We start from the raw sequence: 17,216 nt of genomic DNA, 5'->3' as shown, positions 1-17,216 counted from the left end.
TTTCAAACCCATTGAAACTTCGTTTTTATGGTTTGTTATAGCCCCATGTACTAATAATATTTATTTAACATAGGAGATTTTTTAAATTTTCATTTATATTTATTTAATTAAAAAAAAACATACAATGAAAGGTGCATACGACAGGAAGTGCAACAGGTAATTTTGGAAAGTGGCTTTCGTAGGTAGTTATAATTACAATATACGTTCGTCCAAGTAGAAAACGTAATGTTTATATTTCCTATGCTAAATAATGTACAATATTGAAAATTACCAAAATTTTAACAGAAAAATAAACACCATATAATTTATAATCTCCTTTCCCTTGTCCCACATAAGTGGGGTCGGCAGAATATGTATAAAAAAAACACCAGATAATTAATATTGATTTATTTGGATCTAAGTAGTTTCATTACAAAAAGTGATACAATTTTTTCACATTTTATAGTAATTTTTCTAATATTACAGTTTACTTCACTAGCCTATAAAAATATTGCTCGTAAAAAAGTAGTCTCGCTAGCTTGATCATACAAATAAAGAAAATACAGGGTGCTCGGGAGTATTTCCCATAACTCTGGGGTTATATTATTTATCGAAAATTAATTAAAAATGTTCAAGGAACATGTGTTCTAAAATTATTATTTTAGGGGTAAATAACTTTTCTTTTGTAAATAGATCTTAAAATTTGTCCCTTAAACGCATCCCTATAATTATGAAGTAGCCATTATGAAATGCAAAGATAGATAAGGCGTGTGTTACATGGCTAGTCAGAATTGTTTGAATTACTTGGTATAAGTATATATATTTTATTTGTATATATATTTTATTTTTAAGTTAAAAAAATATTACTTATACAGTTCGGCTCCAATAAGTGGACTCGTCAACCTTGAAGTTATGGCAAATACTCCCGAGCATCCTGTATACATAGCAATTACAACGCTTTCCATACTTGCCGAAATAATTTTCAAGTTACATTAAATGTAATCAAAAGAATAATATTTTTAATATTATTATCATTTTTTTGTCATGGCACCCACAATCATTCAAATAGGAAATATAATTATATAAAAAAAATATTTACACCTATTTATTAATCCTAATAATAATAATAAGCAACTAAATGCTTCAAAATGCCATTCCGATACATCAAGCACCATAGTTAACCGACTTCTTGTATACACAAAGCTTTCGTAAGCAAAACTGAAGCTTAATGCTTATTTTGATGATATTTAAACAACATTATGATATGACTTTTAAAAATTACAATTATTATTATCGGTTAAGTATAAAAATATATCACATTTTGAAAAAATCTGGTTCTCTGCTATGAAACACATTGTACCATCCTAAAATATTGGGACTTCATTTAAAGGAAATTTTATTTTACTCATAATTTGTTTTTGTTGCATTTTTTATGTCTTTTGTTTGGTTGTTGTCTATAAGTTTTTCAAAATCTATGGAGATCATTATGAACCAAATGTAGATTTAGTCAGCCGAATCTGGAACAAAATAAAAATAGAATTATGGTGGTTATAATCTTAAATTTATTAATAAAGTAGTTGACGCCGCGCGGTTTCACACGCTTGGTTCCCGTTCCCGTATGAATACGAAGATAATATATAGCCTATAACCTTCCCCGATAAACGGGCTATCTAACACTGAAATAATTTTTCAAAATGGACCAGTAAGTCTTGAGATTAGTGCGTTCAAAAAAAACAAAATCTTCACCTTTATAATATTAGTATAGACCGACAGCTTATGGCTTATTCTAGGTCTATTTAAGTTGATAGTACTGCCGTTGCCAATCCGCATTGGGCCAGCGTGGTGGACTATTGGTCTAACCCCTCTCATTTTCTGAGGAGACTCGAGCTCAGCAGTGAGCCGAATATGGGTTGATAATGATGACTGCCGTGGTATGACATTACACAACTTCAGATATAGTGTTTTGTGATAATACTCGTGAATTATGTCCCTCGCACATGATTACATAATTTATTAAGTATTTAAATAATTTTATTAATACTCAAAAATATTCTGAAAAATGCATTTATATTATACATTGTTTTTAACAATTATGTAGGGTACCAAATACAAAGAACTGCGATTTCTCAAAAGTAGCTATTTTTAAGATACAGTGTTTTGTCATGGTACGGCAGAACATAGTATATAGCTTGGCAAGTTCGTTGATGACATGATATGCGAGCGACGGTGGGAAAGAATGCGTAGGTGTGAAATCGTGCGTGCGGAGAAGTGAGGTGCATCAGTCGTGGTTTTTTCATTCATCGCTACACGCCCCGGCCCGCGCGGTCAATCGGGAGTGTTACGAATGATGTTGCCAAAGTATAGAGTGAGCGTACCCGCGTGGCGGCGCCACTTGTCGGCGTGGTCGCGGTGCAGGTGCGGCGCCAGGTGCGCGCGCACGCCGCCCAGCACGTCGGCCGCGCCCGCCGCCGCCAGCGCCAGCGGGGCCACGGCCGCGCCCGGCAGGTGGCGCAGCACGCCCGCGCCGTGCCCGCGCCGCGCCGCCACCGCCATCGTGGCCGCCGTCTCAGCGAAGCCCTGCAACAACGTACAAATATTAGCGTGAATCTGCTAAATATTATTGTGAAACCTGTTAAATATTATTGTGAAACCTGCTAAATATTTTTGTGAAACCTGGTAAATATTATTGTGAAACCTGCTAAATATTATTTTGAATGCTGCTAAATATTATTGCGAAACCTGCTAAATATTATTGCGAAACCTGCTAAATATTATTGTGAAACCTGCTAAATATTACTGTGAAACCTGCTAAATATTATTGCGAAACCTGCTAAATATTATTTTGAAAGCTGCTAAATATTATTGCAAAACCTGCTAAATATTATTGTGAAACCTGCTAAATATTATTGAGAAACCCGCTAAATATTATTGTGAAACCTGGTAAATATAGTTGAGAAACCTGCTAAATATCATTGTGAAACCTGTCAATATTATTGTGAAACCTGCTAAATATTATTGTGAAACCTGCTAAATATTATTGTGAAACCGGCTAAATATTATTGTGAAACCTACTAAATATTATTGTGAAAGCTGCTAAATATCCTCCGTATTCTATTACTACGATGTTTGATGAGGGGACTGTTACGTGTACAATCTTTCACTGTGCTTTCGCATTTTTGCGTATCAGTGTTTAGATACAGACCTCCTTAACAGTGTTGTAGGCGCTAGCGACCCCTTCCCGTATGTCAGCAGGCTGGCGCGAGGGGTCCCTACGGCGGCGGCGGCGGGGTCTTCGCTCCAGCGCATCGGTTAGCGGCAGTGACGGGCTCGGCGTTAACATATCAAACGCTGTCTCTGCGGTAGCCTGTAACATAAATGTCAATAAGTTAATCACATTGACTACTACTAAGTGATCACAACGATCACGCTCATGACCACAGTTTATCCGGTACCACCTACTAGTTGCAAGAAAAAACAAAACGAAAATTTACTTTATTTATTATATTATCATGTAATAAATAGGTACTTGCCTCTTTTTTAACTTAATTATTGAAGTATTTTAAGCTACATTTTATTTTGTCCCGTCAATAATAACCAGTAAAAATTATAAAATAAAATAAACAATTTCCACGAGAACCATAACAAAACAAATGGACAGGCGACGTGATTCATAAAGGCTACGTTTCACTTAGGGCTTTTTGCTGCATAAAATTGTATTTTTTATGTAGATACCTATGAACAATAATTTTGGAAGTATGATTAATAAAAAGTTTGTATCTTAAATTCTACAAAAAGATAGTTAAATTACCTATTAAAATTATTTTAATTGTAAATCAAAAAGTATTTTAAATGTTTATAAAAAGTATTTGAACATAATTCGTTAAATATTAAAGTAGAACGGGAAAGACTGCAGTCGTGAGTGTGATCGTTGGGAACCAAGTGGAACGCAGACTATGGATAACAGCGTATACCACGTCACCGCAAACGCCAATCACAAACCGATGCGACTAATGACGTCACAATTTATGATTGGTGTTTGCGGTGACGTGATAAAAATACAGTTTTGTTTACACAATGTCACTGCGGATAGTGTACATACCTGTATGAGGTGCAGCAATGACGTCACAATTTATGATTGGTGTTTGTGGTGACGTGATAAAAATACAGTTTAGTTTACACAATGTCACTGCGGATAGTGTACATACCTGTATGAGGTGCAGCAATGACGTCACAATTTATGATTGGTGTTTGTGGTGACGTGATAAAAATACAGTTTAGTTTACACAATGTCACTGCGGATAGTGTACATACCTGTATGAGGTGCAGCAATGACGTCACAATTTATGATTGGTGTTTGTGGTGACGTGATAAAAATACAGTTTAGTTTACACAATGTCACTGCGGATAGTGTACATACCTGTATGAGGTGCAGCAATGACGTCACAATTTATGATTGGTGTTTGTGGTGACGTGATAAAAATACAGTTTAGTTTACACAATGTCACTGCGGATAGTGTACATACCTGTATGAGGTGCAGCAATGACGTCACAATTTATGATTGGTGTTTGTGGTGACGTGATAAAAATACAGTTTAGTTTACACAATGTCACTGCGGATAGTGTACATACCTGTATGAGGTGCAGCAATGACGTCACAATTTATGATTGGTGTTTGTGGTGACGTGATAAAAATACAGTTTAGTTTACACAATGTCACTGCGGATAGTGTACATACCTGTATGAGGTGCAGCAATGACGTCACAATTTATGATTGGTGTTTGTGGTGACGTGATAAAAATACAGTTTAGTTTACACAATGTCACTGCGGATAGTGTACATACCTGTATGAGGTGCAGCAATGACGTCACAATTTATGATTGGTGTTTGCGGTGACGTGATAAAAATACAATTTTGTTTACACAATGTCATCAGTGTACACGAGTGTACCTGTATGAGGTGCAGCAGGCGCGCGGTGATGTCGAGCGCGGCGACGGCGGTGCGCGCGGTGAAGGACGCGGCGCCGCGCCGCAGTCCGTGCACGAGGCGCCCGTCGCGCCGCCACTGCTCCACGGGCAGCCACACCAGGTCCCTGATACCCGTTACTGCGGATAGTATATACAAATATTGTATTATAAGGAATATGGAGACTGCCGACATCTAGCGAGTCGCAGGGATTCACTCGATGCATGTAACGATATTTTTATAGCTCGCAAGTGCGAGTTTCGAATTCATCTCTATCTCTCTCTCTGTTTAACACTACTATAGAATGTGAAAGATAGTGGTGAATTCGAAGCTAGCACATGCAAGTTATACAAAACAACGTTAGAGAATAGGCGTGCAGGATCGTGGTGTTTGAAAGTTACTACAAAAGGCTTGTGTCCTGCTGTGGACATTCGTCGGCTGATATGATGATAATGATGATGATGATGATGATGATGATGATGATGATGATGATGATGATGATGATGATGATGATGATGATGATAATGATGATGATATAAACGAGTGTGCTGTAGACCACACGACTGAAGTAAAACTTCTTTAAAAAATAACAAAGCGCCATCTATGAACCTGAGGCATAACTGCATCGCAACATGGTTTTTAAAGTGTACAATAAGGGATTGTTTCAAAGTTTTCTAAGAACGCCATCTATTGGTTATTTAGAATAACAAACACTGCTTCACTAAGCCTGTAGATGGCAGCATATTCACCGACTTACTCAAGTCAGGTAACGAAGTTTTACTTATATAAAAAATAATCGCTAAATGTCTTTATAATCTAAGCCCAAACATCTAATAACAGCTTGACCATAAATATTTTTATTCGAATATCTATGATCAATATATCTACTGTTTGTACAGAAAAAAGACTTACTTATTTGCAAAAGCGAGTGCATAGGACCGATCCCGCTAAGTAGTCCAGGCAGCTGGTGTCGCTTTATGTCAGAGAGCCACTCGTGTAGGGCCCATTGCACTAACTTTTCTAGACCCAAAAGCCCCAGCCTAGAAAAAAAAAACATTGACCTCCGTAAGAGAAGTAGGTACAGCAATTTTTTAATCAACTCAGAAATTAGATTCCAAATTCACGTTAAATTTATGTTTAAATGTACTGTTTATTTACCCTAGTTTTTTTTGTCTGGTGGAAGCATTGTGGCTTGTTACCAACCTAAAGGCTGTCATTTAGTGTTCCTATAAGATTATTATTACATTCTATCTATTATTATTAGTATTACAGTATTACACCACCTTGACTGCATTTCTCTTACTTCACTTCACGTAAAATCAACTGATATCGCACTAAAAAGTAAAGATGTAAAGAAAGAAAGAAAGAAAATATATTTATTACTACAAAGAAAATATATTTAGATGTCGATGGTTTTTTTTAAATTTATTTAATTAAACTAAGATTTTAACAGAAGAATGATTTAAGTATCTACGAGTATATTGGGTAGATTGTAATTGTATAAATGTTCACTCACTTGTAATCCAGCCTCTTTAGTGTCAGTTCAGAGCAGTTAAGTTGACCGAGACCCATTAGCAACCCGGCGACGGGCCCTGCCGAAAGGTCGACCCGTTTACCCACATAGTCCAAACGGATCGGCACTTCCGGTGAAAATACAACGCGTCTAAAACAATAGTTAATTCTATGATTGTTGCAGAATTATTAAGTGTTCGAATACCAAGAAAGCAAAGGATTCTTAGATAGAAGCAAATATTAAAAAAAATTAAAAAGTGTAGCAAAGAATCCTGTATTGAATACCGAAAACGGATCGGCACTTCCGGTGAAAATACAACGCGTCTAAAACAATAGTTAATTCTAAGATTGTTGCAAAATTATTTAGTATTCGAATACCATGAAAGCAAAGGATTCTTAGATAGAAGCAAATGGTTAAACTAAATGAAAAAGCGTAGCGAAGAATCCTGTATCGAATACCGAACAAGCGGAAGGATTCTTAGATAGAAGCGAATGATTCAAAAGTAAAATAAGCGTAGCGAAGGATTCAAGGTCATGTAAATAATTAGATAGGTTCGTGATATATCTTTTTATCTATAGAAAGGAAAATGGTGAAAGAATAAAGAAGAAATTAGTTTCCCATATTACCTGAAGTATATAGGAGAATCATCCACAGGGTCCGAGTCTGGTACTTTAGTTGTGGGTTTTTCTTGATTAATGCCTAAGCGTTGAAAGTCTTCCTCCAGCGTTTGTTCCAATTGTATTAAATTCTCTGACACCAAGCGTTCTGCTTCATAAGTCTCCATCAGTGGTTCATCATCACGAATAACTGGTGATATTGAAATTGCAGGGCTTAATTACATAACTTAAAAAAATATAATTAACGATTAAAAAGGTTGTAATATTGTAAATGTAATAAAGTTTGGATTTGAGAAATTCAACAAACAAATGAGGATATATTGCTAGTAATTTTACAATTACACCTAATAATAATTTTGATTAACTTGGAAGTAATTAATGTCAATTTTAATTAATAAACTTAAGAACAATAAGATACAGTTAATAGCTTTTGAATAACATTTTATAAAAAAACAATACATACTAAATTAAGTATAAAATTACATGAGTTTTCTACCTTCCTTTTTAATTTGCTTGTTGATAAACATTCCACATCCAGTTTGGCGTACAGTACCCTCAACACAATGTATACTTAATACATAGTATTGCGGGTAGTAAGATATCTAAAGAACACATACTAGCGGATTCCCGCTAGTCCAGCCTTAAACCTCTTTAATCCGGCTCTATCGCAAAATTCGTTCTTAGTGGACGTATACTAATTATAAACGACCTCTCTGCTAGAATTTACACTGCTGCCTATGGTTATATTCACCTGTCTCGTTCAAGGAAAGACAGTCCCCGTCGCCCAGCGAAGTGGGCGTGGGCGGCGGGTCGCGCAGATGGCTGCCGATGCTCATGACGGGCGGCCGGTGCGTGGGCGTCGTTTGACGAGACCCACTCGACTCGGTTGATAGACCGCCCACGCTTTTCGTGTCCTCCTCTATAACAAACAAAGCCTATTTATTGAATAGAAGAAATATAAAGAAAAAACGAATATGCTTTAGATCACACGCCTGGAGTAAATTTCTTTCAAAAATAAATTAATACATAAAAGATAAACTTGAAAAATAGTAGTGGTCATTAGCGCCATCTCTCGTGTCGGACTTCACACACTTCACTAACTCCTGCTATACTCCGGAGCTAAATAGTTTGGCAATAAAGTGCATTGACCGTTCGGTGGTTCAAGCAGGGGTGACAAACTTTTTATCAGTGTGCCCCCCGAACGTTTTTGCAGGGCGGGCACATTTCACTGGAATTAAAATAAACTTTAACAGTTGTTTGTGTTAAGTTTTTATCTTTGTGTTTAAACTTGTTAAAAAAAATTTCAAGTTACACACCTTTGCTTTTGGCGACTAACGAAGGATCAACTTCATTGCCAATCATTATGGCTCGGTCTAAAGTTAGTTTACAATTATGCTAAAAAGACTAAGAGGATACGGCGCTGGGCATAAAAGCAACAATTATTATTAGTAAAACTAGGAGAAAGTTAGAAAAACAATAGCTAACCACTAGTCTCATCAGTTCCGAGCTTAGAGAAGAAGCCGACGAGGAAAGCTAAAGTATCCTGGTCCAAGTTGAACCGCAACGGCAGCAGAGACACTTTTAGACAGCATTCTTGAGCCGGCAGCGCTGCGTCTGCTCGGAGGTGGACTGCCTTCACGATTAGCTTCAATTGTCGAAAATAAATATGGTTAAAATTTAACCCTTATATATTTGGTAGTAGTAAGTAGAGCTTTTAGTGACAAAGCTCGATCGGGGAAATATTAAAGCTATGATTATTTCTACCACTAAGAAACAATGCTGACTTTCTGTCTGAAAGTAGTTTAGTTTAGAAAGTATCTTATCAAATTTGGCTAGGCAGGGAGAACAATACGAGTGGAGAAGGTGAGTGTTAGTTAATTGTCAAGGACGTCCTTAACCCTACACCATTGGTCACAAGTCCGGAGCTCTGCTCTGAGTTTTTCTGTCTACCACACGATGGACCCGGCACCCGCACGGTGAATCCAGAAAATGCTAAGATATTCGGTATCGATAGTTTTCCTTTTATCATCATAAATAAAACAATGAATTGCTTTTCGTTAGTCTTATTTTACGGGTTCTTTAAACGGGTTGATCTATTTGAAATACAGAGACATCACGATCCAAAATTGCATATTCTGGTGGTTAAATATATGTATAGATTTTTATATTATTCTCACCATATGAGCATTCTTCCGTTCTGGTTCATCCTTGAGCTTGTACTGGCTGAGCAGCTTGTTAATGTCGCTGCACAGCAACTTGTCGAGGACTTCTACCTTGGTGATGGCGAGCGTCTGGCGCGATGCCTGTATGCCTCCGGGCGGGTATACTTCGTGTTGGAATTTCACCTGCAGGAGAATAATAATTATGCTCCTGGCATGAAAATTTCGACCACGGCAGGCAATCTCTGTTGAGATAAACCATATACGCAGGAAATACTATAGAATAGAGGACAAGCATGTGCGCAAGCACTGGTGCACTCTCTGTTCCCTCACTCTCATAGTCCAATGTGACGGCAGACCGACACGACATGCGAGAGATCAGGCGCAGGGCCGACGGCATTACGTGCTCAATGCTCTCATCTCCGCTGCATTATTTTACTTTTAAATTAATTATATACTTCTTCGTTGGTCCCACAGTAAGCTGCTTTGGTTGTGGAAAATGAGGTCCAGAGTCCAACTCTCGCTCGCGATACTTGCTCCCCCCGCAGCCGCAGCTCCCACTTGTGAGTTTTCGTCTGCGAACGCACAACCTATCGCCTTTTAAACGTCTATTCGGAGTTAGTAATACCTTGGTGAGGCACAACTTGACGCAGGTGTGATGGTCGCGATGCTTGCCCCCCCGCAGGCGCAGCTCCCACTTGTGAGTTTTCGTCTGCGAACGCACAACCTATCGCCTTTTAAACGTCTATTCGGAGTTAGTAATACCTTGGTGAGGCACAACTTGACGCAGGTGTGATGGTCGCGATGCTTGCCCCCCCGCAGGCGCAGCTCCCACTTGTGAGTTTTCGTCTGCGAACGCACAACCTATCGCCTTTTAAACGTCTATTCGGAGTTAGTAATACCTTGGTGAGGCACAACTTGACGCAGGTGTGATGGTCGCGATGCTTGCCCCCCCGCAGGCGCAGCTCCCACTTGTGAGTCTTCATCTGCGAACGCAATACCTATCGCCGTTTAAACGTCTATTTGTAGCTAGTAATACCTTGGTGAGGCACAACTTGACGCAGGTGTGATGGTCGCGATGGATGCCCCCCGCAGGCGCAGCTCCCACTTGTGAGTCTTCATCTGCGAACGCAATACCTATCGCCGTTTAAACGTCTATTCGTAGCTAGTAATACCTTGGTGAGGCACAACTTGACGCAGGTGTGATGGTCGCGATGCTTGCCCCCCCGCAGCCGCAGCTCCCACTTGTGAGTCTTCGCCTGCGGCCGCACGCGCTCGGCGCCCGCCGACCAGCTGACCCCCCCGCGCCGGTATGCATCCGTTATAGCTCTGCTCGCTTCGTACGGCTCGTAGTCTTTACTGCGCCTGACAAATACAGAAACAATTTTTTTTTAGTACGGATATTTTTATATTTTGTACATAAACAAAAATTAATGATCATATATTTTTTCTTTCTTTTTTAAACTCAAAAATAACAACGTTATCGTTAGCTAAAGTTATTTAAGGGCCCTACTCACACATCTGCCGCAGGGGCAATCTAGGGTGCACGGCGGTTGTGGCGATATCGGGAGTATCTCTACACACTTGCCTGCCGTGCAGTGTTCCAGAATAAGCCGAGCTGAGCACACGTATTGAGAATGGCACCCATATTAGTAGGGCCTTTTACTTTTAAACAGAATTTGAGGGTCACCGTATCGCCGTACTAGGTAATAGGTAATAACAAAATCAGATAGTAGGGTAGCGAGCGCCCGCGCCGAGGGCCAATGACCTTCGTGCGTTTTCGTTTGATACCTATTTACCTATCTATTATTTTTTATAATTAAAGGACGTCGGAAAGTGCCGCCAGCAGTTGCGCAGTTTGTTGGGTAATTATGTGTCCATTATTTTGTTATTTTTGAATCATAAATTGAAAAAAATAATTACATAAAATGTGCCTTATTATTTGTAGATTTATGTTTTATTGATTATACAGAACCACGAAATAAAATATCCGCACTAATGACCGAATCAACTTGTATAAGGACAAATGTATGTTTTACGTGGCCATAAAACCATATTCTCTTACGGGACACAGAGAAAACAAGTCACCATATAAAAGATTAAAAGAGTCTCTTATCCTTGACAAAGTGGATCTCACATAAGCGAGATCCACCACCCAAGCGTTACTTCACATATTTTGCTACATTACTTTTTTATAATAAATACAAGGTTACTGGGAATAGCGATCTCAAGGGGTAATTATAGGGATTATTAGCTGTCAAATTGCCCTCGAGTAGAAGAGTTAACAATTTACCGAATTGGAAAAAAAATATCTTTTTTTTAAAGAAATGGTACTCCAAAGTGGATTTAAAACAACTTGTTGAATGATTGTTTTTGGTGTTTTTAGATTAGTGAAAATTCATTACATTATAATAACTCAAAAAAGACCAGAATTAGAAAACCCCGTATATGTGTAAATTATCCCTGAATGACTTGGAATACTATCTTAAACTCACTTTGAGGATGTGGGTGATCCTTGGTTCCTAGAGTCGTCTATCGTGACAGTCTTCTTGTTGCTCGGTGATTCACTCGCCGGCCTGAAGTCGGTACCTCCGAACATGTTCCAGGTCAGACTCATCTCACATAGTGTATATCTAAAAATAAAGTACAGAAAAAGTCAGAACAACAAAAAAGTTCTTTCAAACAAAAATTCTTATCGCGCGTTGCGAAAGGACGGAAAAAATTAAGACCAAAAGTTGTAACGACACTTTTTGCTATAGTTGTAAGCCGTGCGGCGTGCTCTTTTCTCTGTCTGTCTTTCTCTCTCTCTCTCTCTCACTCATACAAATCAAGCCAGTTATTTTCGTTTCGTATTTCTATTTTGCATTGAACAGTGTGGTGAACATTATATTTGTTACTAAGAAAAAAATATATAATTATAACTTAAAAAAAAAATATTACAATTCCTTCACTAATTAATCGAAAGGCACTTCGTTCCATCCGAGTGTCCCTTGACACCTCTTAAGCTTTTTTTATTTAACAAGTTGAATGCAGTCTGCAATCTCACCTAATGTTAATTGACTTACTTTTAAAAGACACAAGTTTATTCTTTACCTCTAGAAGGTTTCTATGCGGCATCATACTTAAACGATAATTCTTGGCGGTAAGTCTTTGAGGTTGGTAATATAGAAAATATAAAATCCTAAACTGACAGGGTCTGGAAATTTAACTCGATAACTCTCTATTGATATATTTGATAGCCGTGATAGCCCAGTGGATAGTGGACCTCTGCCTCCAATTCCGTAGGGCGTAAGTTCGAATCCGGTCTGGGGCATGTACCACCAATTTTTCAGTTGTGTGCATTTTAAGAAATTAAATATCACGTGTCTCAAACGGTGAAGGAAAAGTATTGTGAGGAAACCTGCACACCAGAGAATTTTCTTAATTCTCTACGTGTGTGAAGTCTGCCAATCCGCATTGGGCCAGCGTGGTGGATTATTGGCCTAAGCCCTCTCATTCTGAGAGGAGACTCGAGCTCAGCAGTGAGCCGAATATGGGTCTATAACCTCTTTATTGAAAACCAACCAGCCAGCCCACTTCAGAGTCAGGCCTGATAGCCTGACAAGGATGATGATGATCATCTCACCTGAGCACAGGCAGGGGGAAACTCTTGGGTGCCTTCAACACGTCGGAGCGCGCGGCCGGCACAGTGAAGTGGTTGTCGACCATGAAAGTGGGGCCATTGCCCAGCCACGTCACAGTCGGCTCATCCATCTCGTTGTCGCCATACGGCTGCTCCTCCACTATGCAGTACTCGTCGTCAGTATTGCTGCCTTCGCCGGACGATTTGATCTGACCGGAACAACGGAGAACTTAAGTTATTGTAAGAAAAGTATGAAAAAAAAAACCATTTTAACCTTTTTAATAGTTAGGCCTACATGTTGCTTGGTTGACTCTATAACGATCAGTATCAGCTGCCTACCATGACCCACGAGATATATCGTGACGAGAGAGACATAACTGTTGATCAATAGCGGCAGAGTGAAAATATCGATCTATTTTGTTGCGATGAGACGAAAAAGAGCTATATTTTCGATGCCGCTATGCTAGATCAGCCATCCATTTCCATGCTATGCTATATGGGCATGTGAAGTCTGCCTATCCACATTGGGCCAGCGTGGTTGATATGATGATGATTATGATTGGTGACATTGTTAATGATGGATGACCGGGACCAACGACTTTACGTGCTCTTTAAAGCGTGAAGGCGGTGTTACCCCAAACGCCACTTACTTCCCAACGTTTTTTTACTGATAATTTCTCAGACGAAAAAAAGCTTTATATTTTGTAGCTCAACCCTCAATGACTTAAAAGCACATCAAGTACCAATAGTTAATCCATTTTTAACCGACTTCCAAAAAGGAGGAGGTTCTACGTTCGACTGTATGTATGTTTTTTTTTTTTTATATAACCTACTTTTTTTCTTTTTGCTTTTTTAGGTGTTGTTTTTGGTGTAGAAGTTGGATCACCAAGATCCCTCGCGACTTGCATGTTAGTCGGTTTCGCCTCATGCGTGTCTTCTGACTTGGACGATTCCTCGTACTCTATGGATTTAGGCTCAACTTCCGTGTCTATGGCTTCAGAAGAGAGCTGCTTCTGTTTCATGTTGGATTCGTCTGGGAAGAAGAATACTTCTACACCTTCCTTTTCCGTCGAACTATTTAGTTCGTCTTCCTCCGCTGAAACAACAATTAAAAAAAAACTTTAACATTTTTTGTAAGAGAATAAATTTATTACCTCAAATATCTACAGAAAAATATCGACCAGCAAACCTAAAGAACAAAATGTCAAGTCCGACTCGACTTGAGTATATTTAAAGGAATAGGTTGGCAACATACACACATAACAACATAGCCTTCCTCGATAAATGGGCTATCTAACACTGAAAGGTTTTTTCAAATCGGACCAAGCCCAAGTCCAAGCAAACGTTAGCATCTTCCATATAAGATTATACTTTAATATTGACTTGTATCACTTACTTGTATTATTTGGGCTTTCTTTCATTGCTTCAGCCATCAAATCATTGACTTGTTGTATTTCGCTCGGTGATAACTCCCTGATTTCTTCTATTGGTCGTTCTTCAAGGCCTGAGAAAGGTTTTCATATCATAGTTAAACAGTTTTCAAATTTTAATTTTAATGAATTAATTCAATTCTCCAGAAATACAATAGTTAAATAATTAAAAAAACGTCTGTGAAAAAGTATTTATTTATTAGATACGGCAGCAAAGATTGTAAATAGCAGAAAACGTTCATAATAACAGAAGTTAGGCGTAATTAGTATAGTGCCAGTACCAAAGTTGGCAGTACTAATACCTGTTGCAGGCAGTTTCAGTCCGTTAAAATTAGACTAATCTTAGAATATAAATGCATTTATTACGAAATCTCGAAACCATTTGACATACAAAAAATGGAATTTGGCAGAGAGATAATTTACAGTTAGTAGACGTCCGCTAAGGACGGATTCAACAAGAGGAGGATTAAGGAGGTCAAAGGGCGGACGAAGTCGCGGGCGTCCGCTAGTACTGTTTAAATAGCCTTACCTACTAAAGGCTCCAATGGTTGATCAGAGCATATGCTGGTGTGCCGCGACCTGTCGAACGGCGGTTGGGAATCACCATCAGATGCCACGTACGTGACCAGCCTACAGAGAGCTGACGCGGAGTCCCAACACGTGTACATGTTGACCATGTTGTTTGACGCTGTGAGGTCCACCTGTGGCTGGTCGTTTGACTGCACACAAAATATTACTTATCAAAAAAGGGAAAGAAGGGAAATGTTGTCTTACACTATAAATTACAAAGTTTTACTCGAGATATAGATTCTGTCAATGGATTAAATGCCAAACGACCGTGCCAGAGTAGTGGCCTGTCCCTTGTAAAGAGTAGGTAGGTACTTTTGGCGATAAAACAAATCTGACATTACATGGTCTGTAATACTCTTGATAATGTGCATGTAAAAAAAACGAGCTAACAGCATAGTATAGTAGAAAACGAGCTAACAAGATAGTGCATGTAATGATAATGTGCATGTAAAAAAAACGAGCTAACAGTATAGTATAGTAGAAATCATGTTTTTAACTAGAATTAAATACATTCAAAGTTTTATGTCCATAATAAAAGCTGTTGAAGACTAGGCTCATGAAGAGACAATCCTCAATGCAGCATCAAGTTATTTTTAAACTGAAAAAAAAGATCCTATGGTAAGAATAAAAGTCCTAAAGTTCCAAGGCCAGAGAAAAAGTGCTAAGTCCTAAGATTTAGGTAAAGGTCCCAAAGTTAGAGACAGTTCAACTTTAGTATCCAATATTTCTCCCATAAAAACAAACTAACAGTGCAAGTTAAATGTAACCTTTTACAAAACTTATCAATATACTTACGCCGCTGCTTTTATCCTCCATCCGCAAAGACAACTCAAATAATCCCACATCAATAACACAAACATAGTCTTTGCTTATGTCAGGGTATTTGTCATCGTCCTGCGGTATTGGAACATTCGCTTTGGACCCCGTCAGGTATGAGAGGAACAGTGTGCACTCTTGGGCGAGGAAGCGAAGGTACGAAGTGTTGGTCTCTGGTATTAAGTTACTTGATACACTGAAGTTTCCCAGTGTGACTACTGTCCTTATTGGTAGGTATAATGGCCTGCAATTAATTATTATTTACATTAAGTAAAGGTTGTTCCTTTACGGTAGGTCTAAGAATCGCATCACGACTTATTTCACTATTGGTTACCAGGAGTCGTGAGAAACATGCAGAAAAGGCCCATTGTAAACACACGAAGTTCTTAAGCAAGGCCTGTGTCTAGCAGTGGCAGTCAATCGGTCCATGTGATGAGGCTTCGCACCTATATTTGCACCATGTGGCACCGCGATTCTCTTCATTCACATACATTTTTTTTAGTTTTCGAAGCATTACCGTTTGTAGAAAAATTATGTAAAATACTCCCGAAGTGTTCCTAGTATTTTCTACGGGGAACAAAGTTTTGTTGTTTGTCCATTTCACATTGGCCTATGGCTGGTTTCGTCAACTATTACTATTACAGATTATAGAAAAAAAATGACTAATACCTGTAATCCACAGCACAGTCCCATACATGTACATGCAACTCGGACAGAACCGTAGAGGGTGAGTATCCCGGCACGGGATAGTCCAACACATCAAGCACATCCATCAGCTGGCTGAGCCAAGCGATGCCCTTGTCGCCTCTGTGCCGGAGCGTCGCTTGCTCTATGCCCAGAGCTATGCATATCGTCTGCAACACATCTTACAATTTGACAATGACAATGTCAAAATTTTTAACTATCGTCATTCCCTTAGTGAATCCAGGAAGGTTAGTTTGCAACCTAAAGAGGTTCTTAACCTCCCCCAAAAGTGTCCGAGTATAAATAAAAATTTAGTTTTTTTTTTTTGGAATTTGTACTTACATTCTACCACAAATAGGTTCTTGCTGCTCTCCTGCAAAAACCTCCCCTCACGTTATCAACGGTCTATAACTGTATAGCTACTATAGCAGTTAGTTAACAGTTGAATAATTTGTGAGTTGTGATAATTTTATGTGACAGTTTTAGGTCAGGGCGTGTAGAGTTAAAAGCTTGGCTTTTTATGAGATATGCCAACTCTTATTCATAAACTCCATATTCATAAACATGGATTTAAATCTCAATTTTCTTCAAACCAAAGTGGACCTAATGACTACTGTTTAAAGTTCACTTTGCTTTGAAGAAATCCGAGGTTTAAATCATAGTCCTTGTTTATAAATAAGGCTTTTATAGTGTAAGCAATATACATTCGTCATGGCATTGCTTTAGATGAAAATATTTTTGGTTGGATTCCTATTCACATTTGGACTTCTTTTGTCGTAACAATGTTAACAACTTCGACAAAATAAATTTTAATAATGAATATGTCAAAATAAATAATTTAGTGACTACCCACACTGGGTTTAG

At 38.6% G+C, this 17,216-nt stretch overlaps 1 protein-coding gene across 1 annotated transcript in view; it reads right to left on the bottom strand.

Moving 5' to 3' along the window:
* Window positions 1-372: 372 nt before the first annotated feature.
* Window positions 373-17,216, bottom strand: part of LOC112044365 (autophagy-related protein 2 homolog A) — a 39,737-nt gene continuing 22,893 nt past the window's right edge. Inside the window, exons 21-38 of the mRNA XM_024080192.2 lie at window positions 16,338-16,522; window positions 15,648-15,912; window positions 14,812-15,001; window positions 14,249-14,356; window positions 13,686-13,948; window positions 12,856-13,061; window positions 11,726-11,863; window positions 10,406-10,595; window positions 9,249-9,416; window positions 8,557-8,716; window positions 7,823-7,990; window positions 7,081-7,261; window positions 6,458-6,604; window positions 5,854-5,981; window positions 4,927-5,081; window positions 3,182-3,343; window positions 2,355-2,556; window positions 373-1,496 (exon numbers count right to left, since the gene is read on the bottom strand). Of these exons, the coding sequence (XP_023935960.1) occupies window positions 1,483-1,496; window positions 2,355-2,556; window positions 3,182-3,343; window positions 4,927-5,081; window positions 5,854-5,981; window positions 6,458-6,604; window positions 7,081-7,261; window positions 7,823-7,990; window positions 8,557-8,716; window positions 9,249-9,416; window positions 10,406-10,595; window positions 11,726-11,863; window positions 12,856-13,061; window positions 13,686-13,948; window positions 14,249-14,356; window positions 14,812-15,001; window positions 15,648-15,912; window positions 16,338-16,522 (3,030 nt within the window). The 3' untranslated portion in view covers window positions 373-1,482. The remainder of the gene's footprint in view (window positions 1,497-2,354; window positions 2,557-3,181; window positions 3,344-4,926; window positions 5,082-5,853; window positions 5,982-6,457; window positions 6,605-7,080; window positions 7,262-7,822; window positions 7,991-8,556; window positions 8,717-9,248; window positions 9,417-10,405; window positions 10,596-11,725; window positions 11,864-12,855; window positions 13,062-13,685; window positions 13,949-14,248; window positions 14,357-14,811; window positions 15,002-15,647; window positions 15,913-16,337; window positions 16,523-17,216) is intronic.

Source organism: Bicyclus anynana, chromosome 21 (genome assembly GCF_947172395.1).
Source record: "Bicyclus anynana chromosome 21, ilBicAnyn1.1, whole genome shotgun sequence".
In the NCBI taxonomy this organism is placed as follows: domain Eukaryota; kingdom Metazoa; phylum Arthropoda; class Insecta; order Lepidoptera; family Nymphalidae; genus Bicyclus; species Bicyclus anynana.
This window is presented reverse-complemented; position numbering and strand designations above follow the sequence as displayed.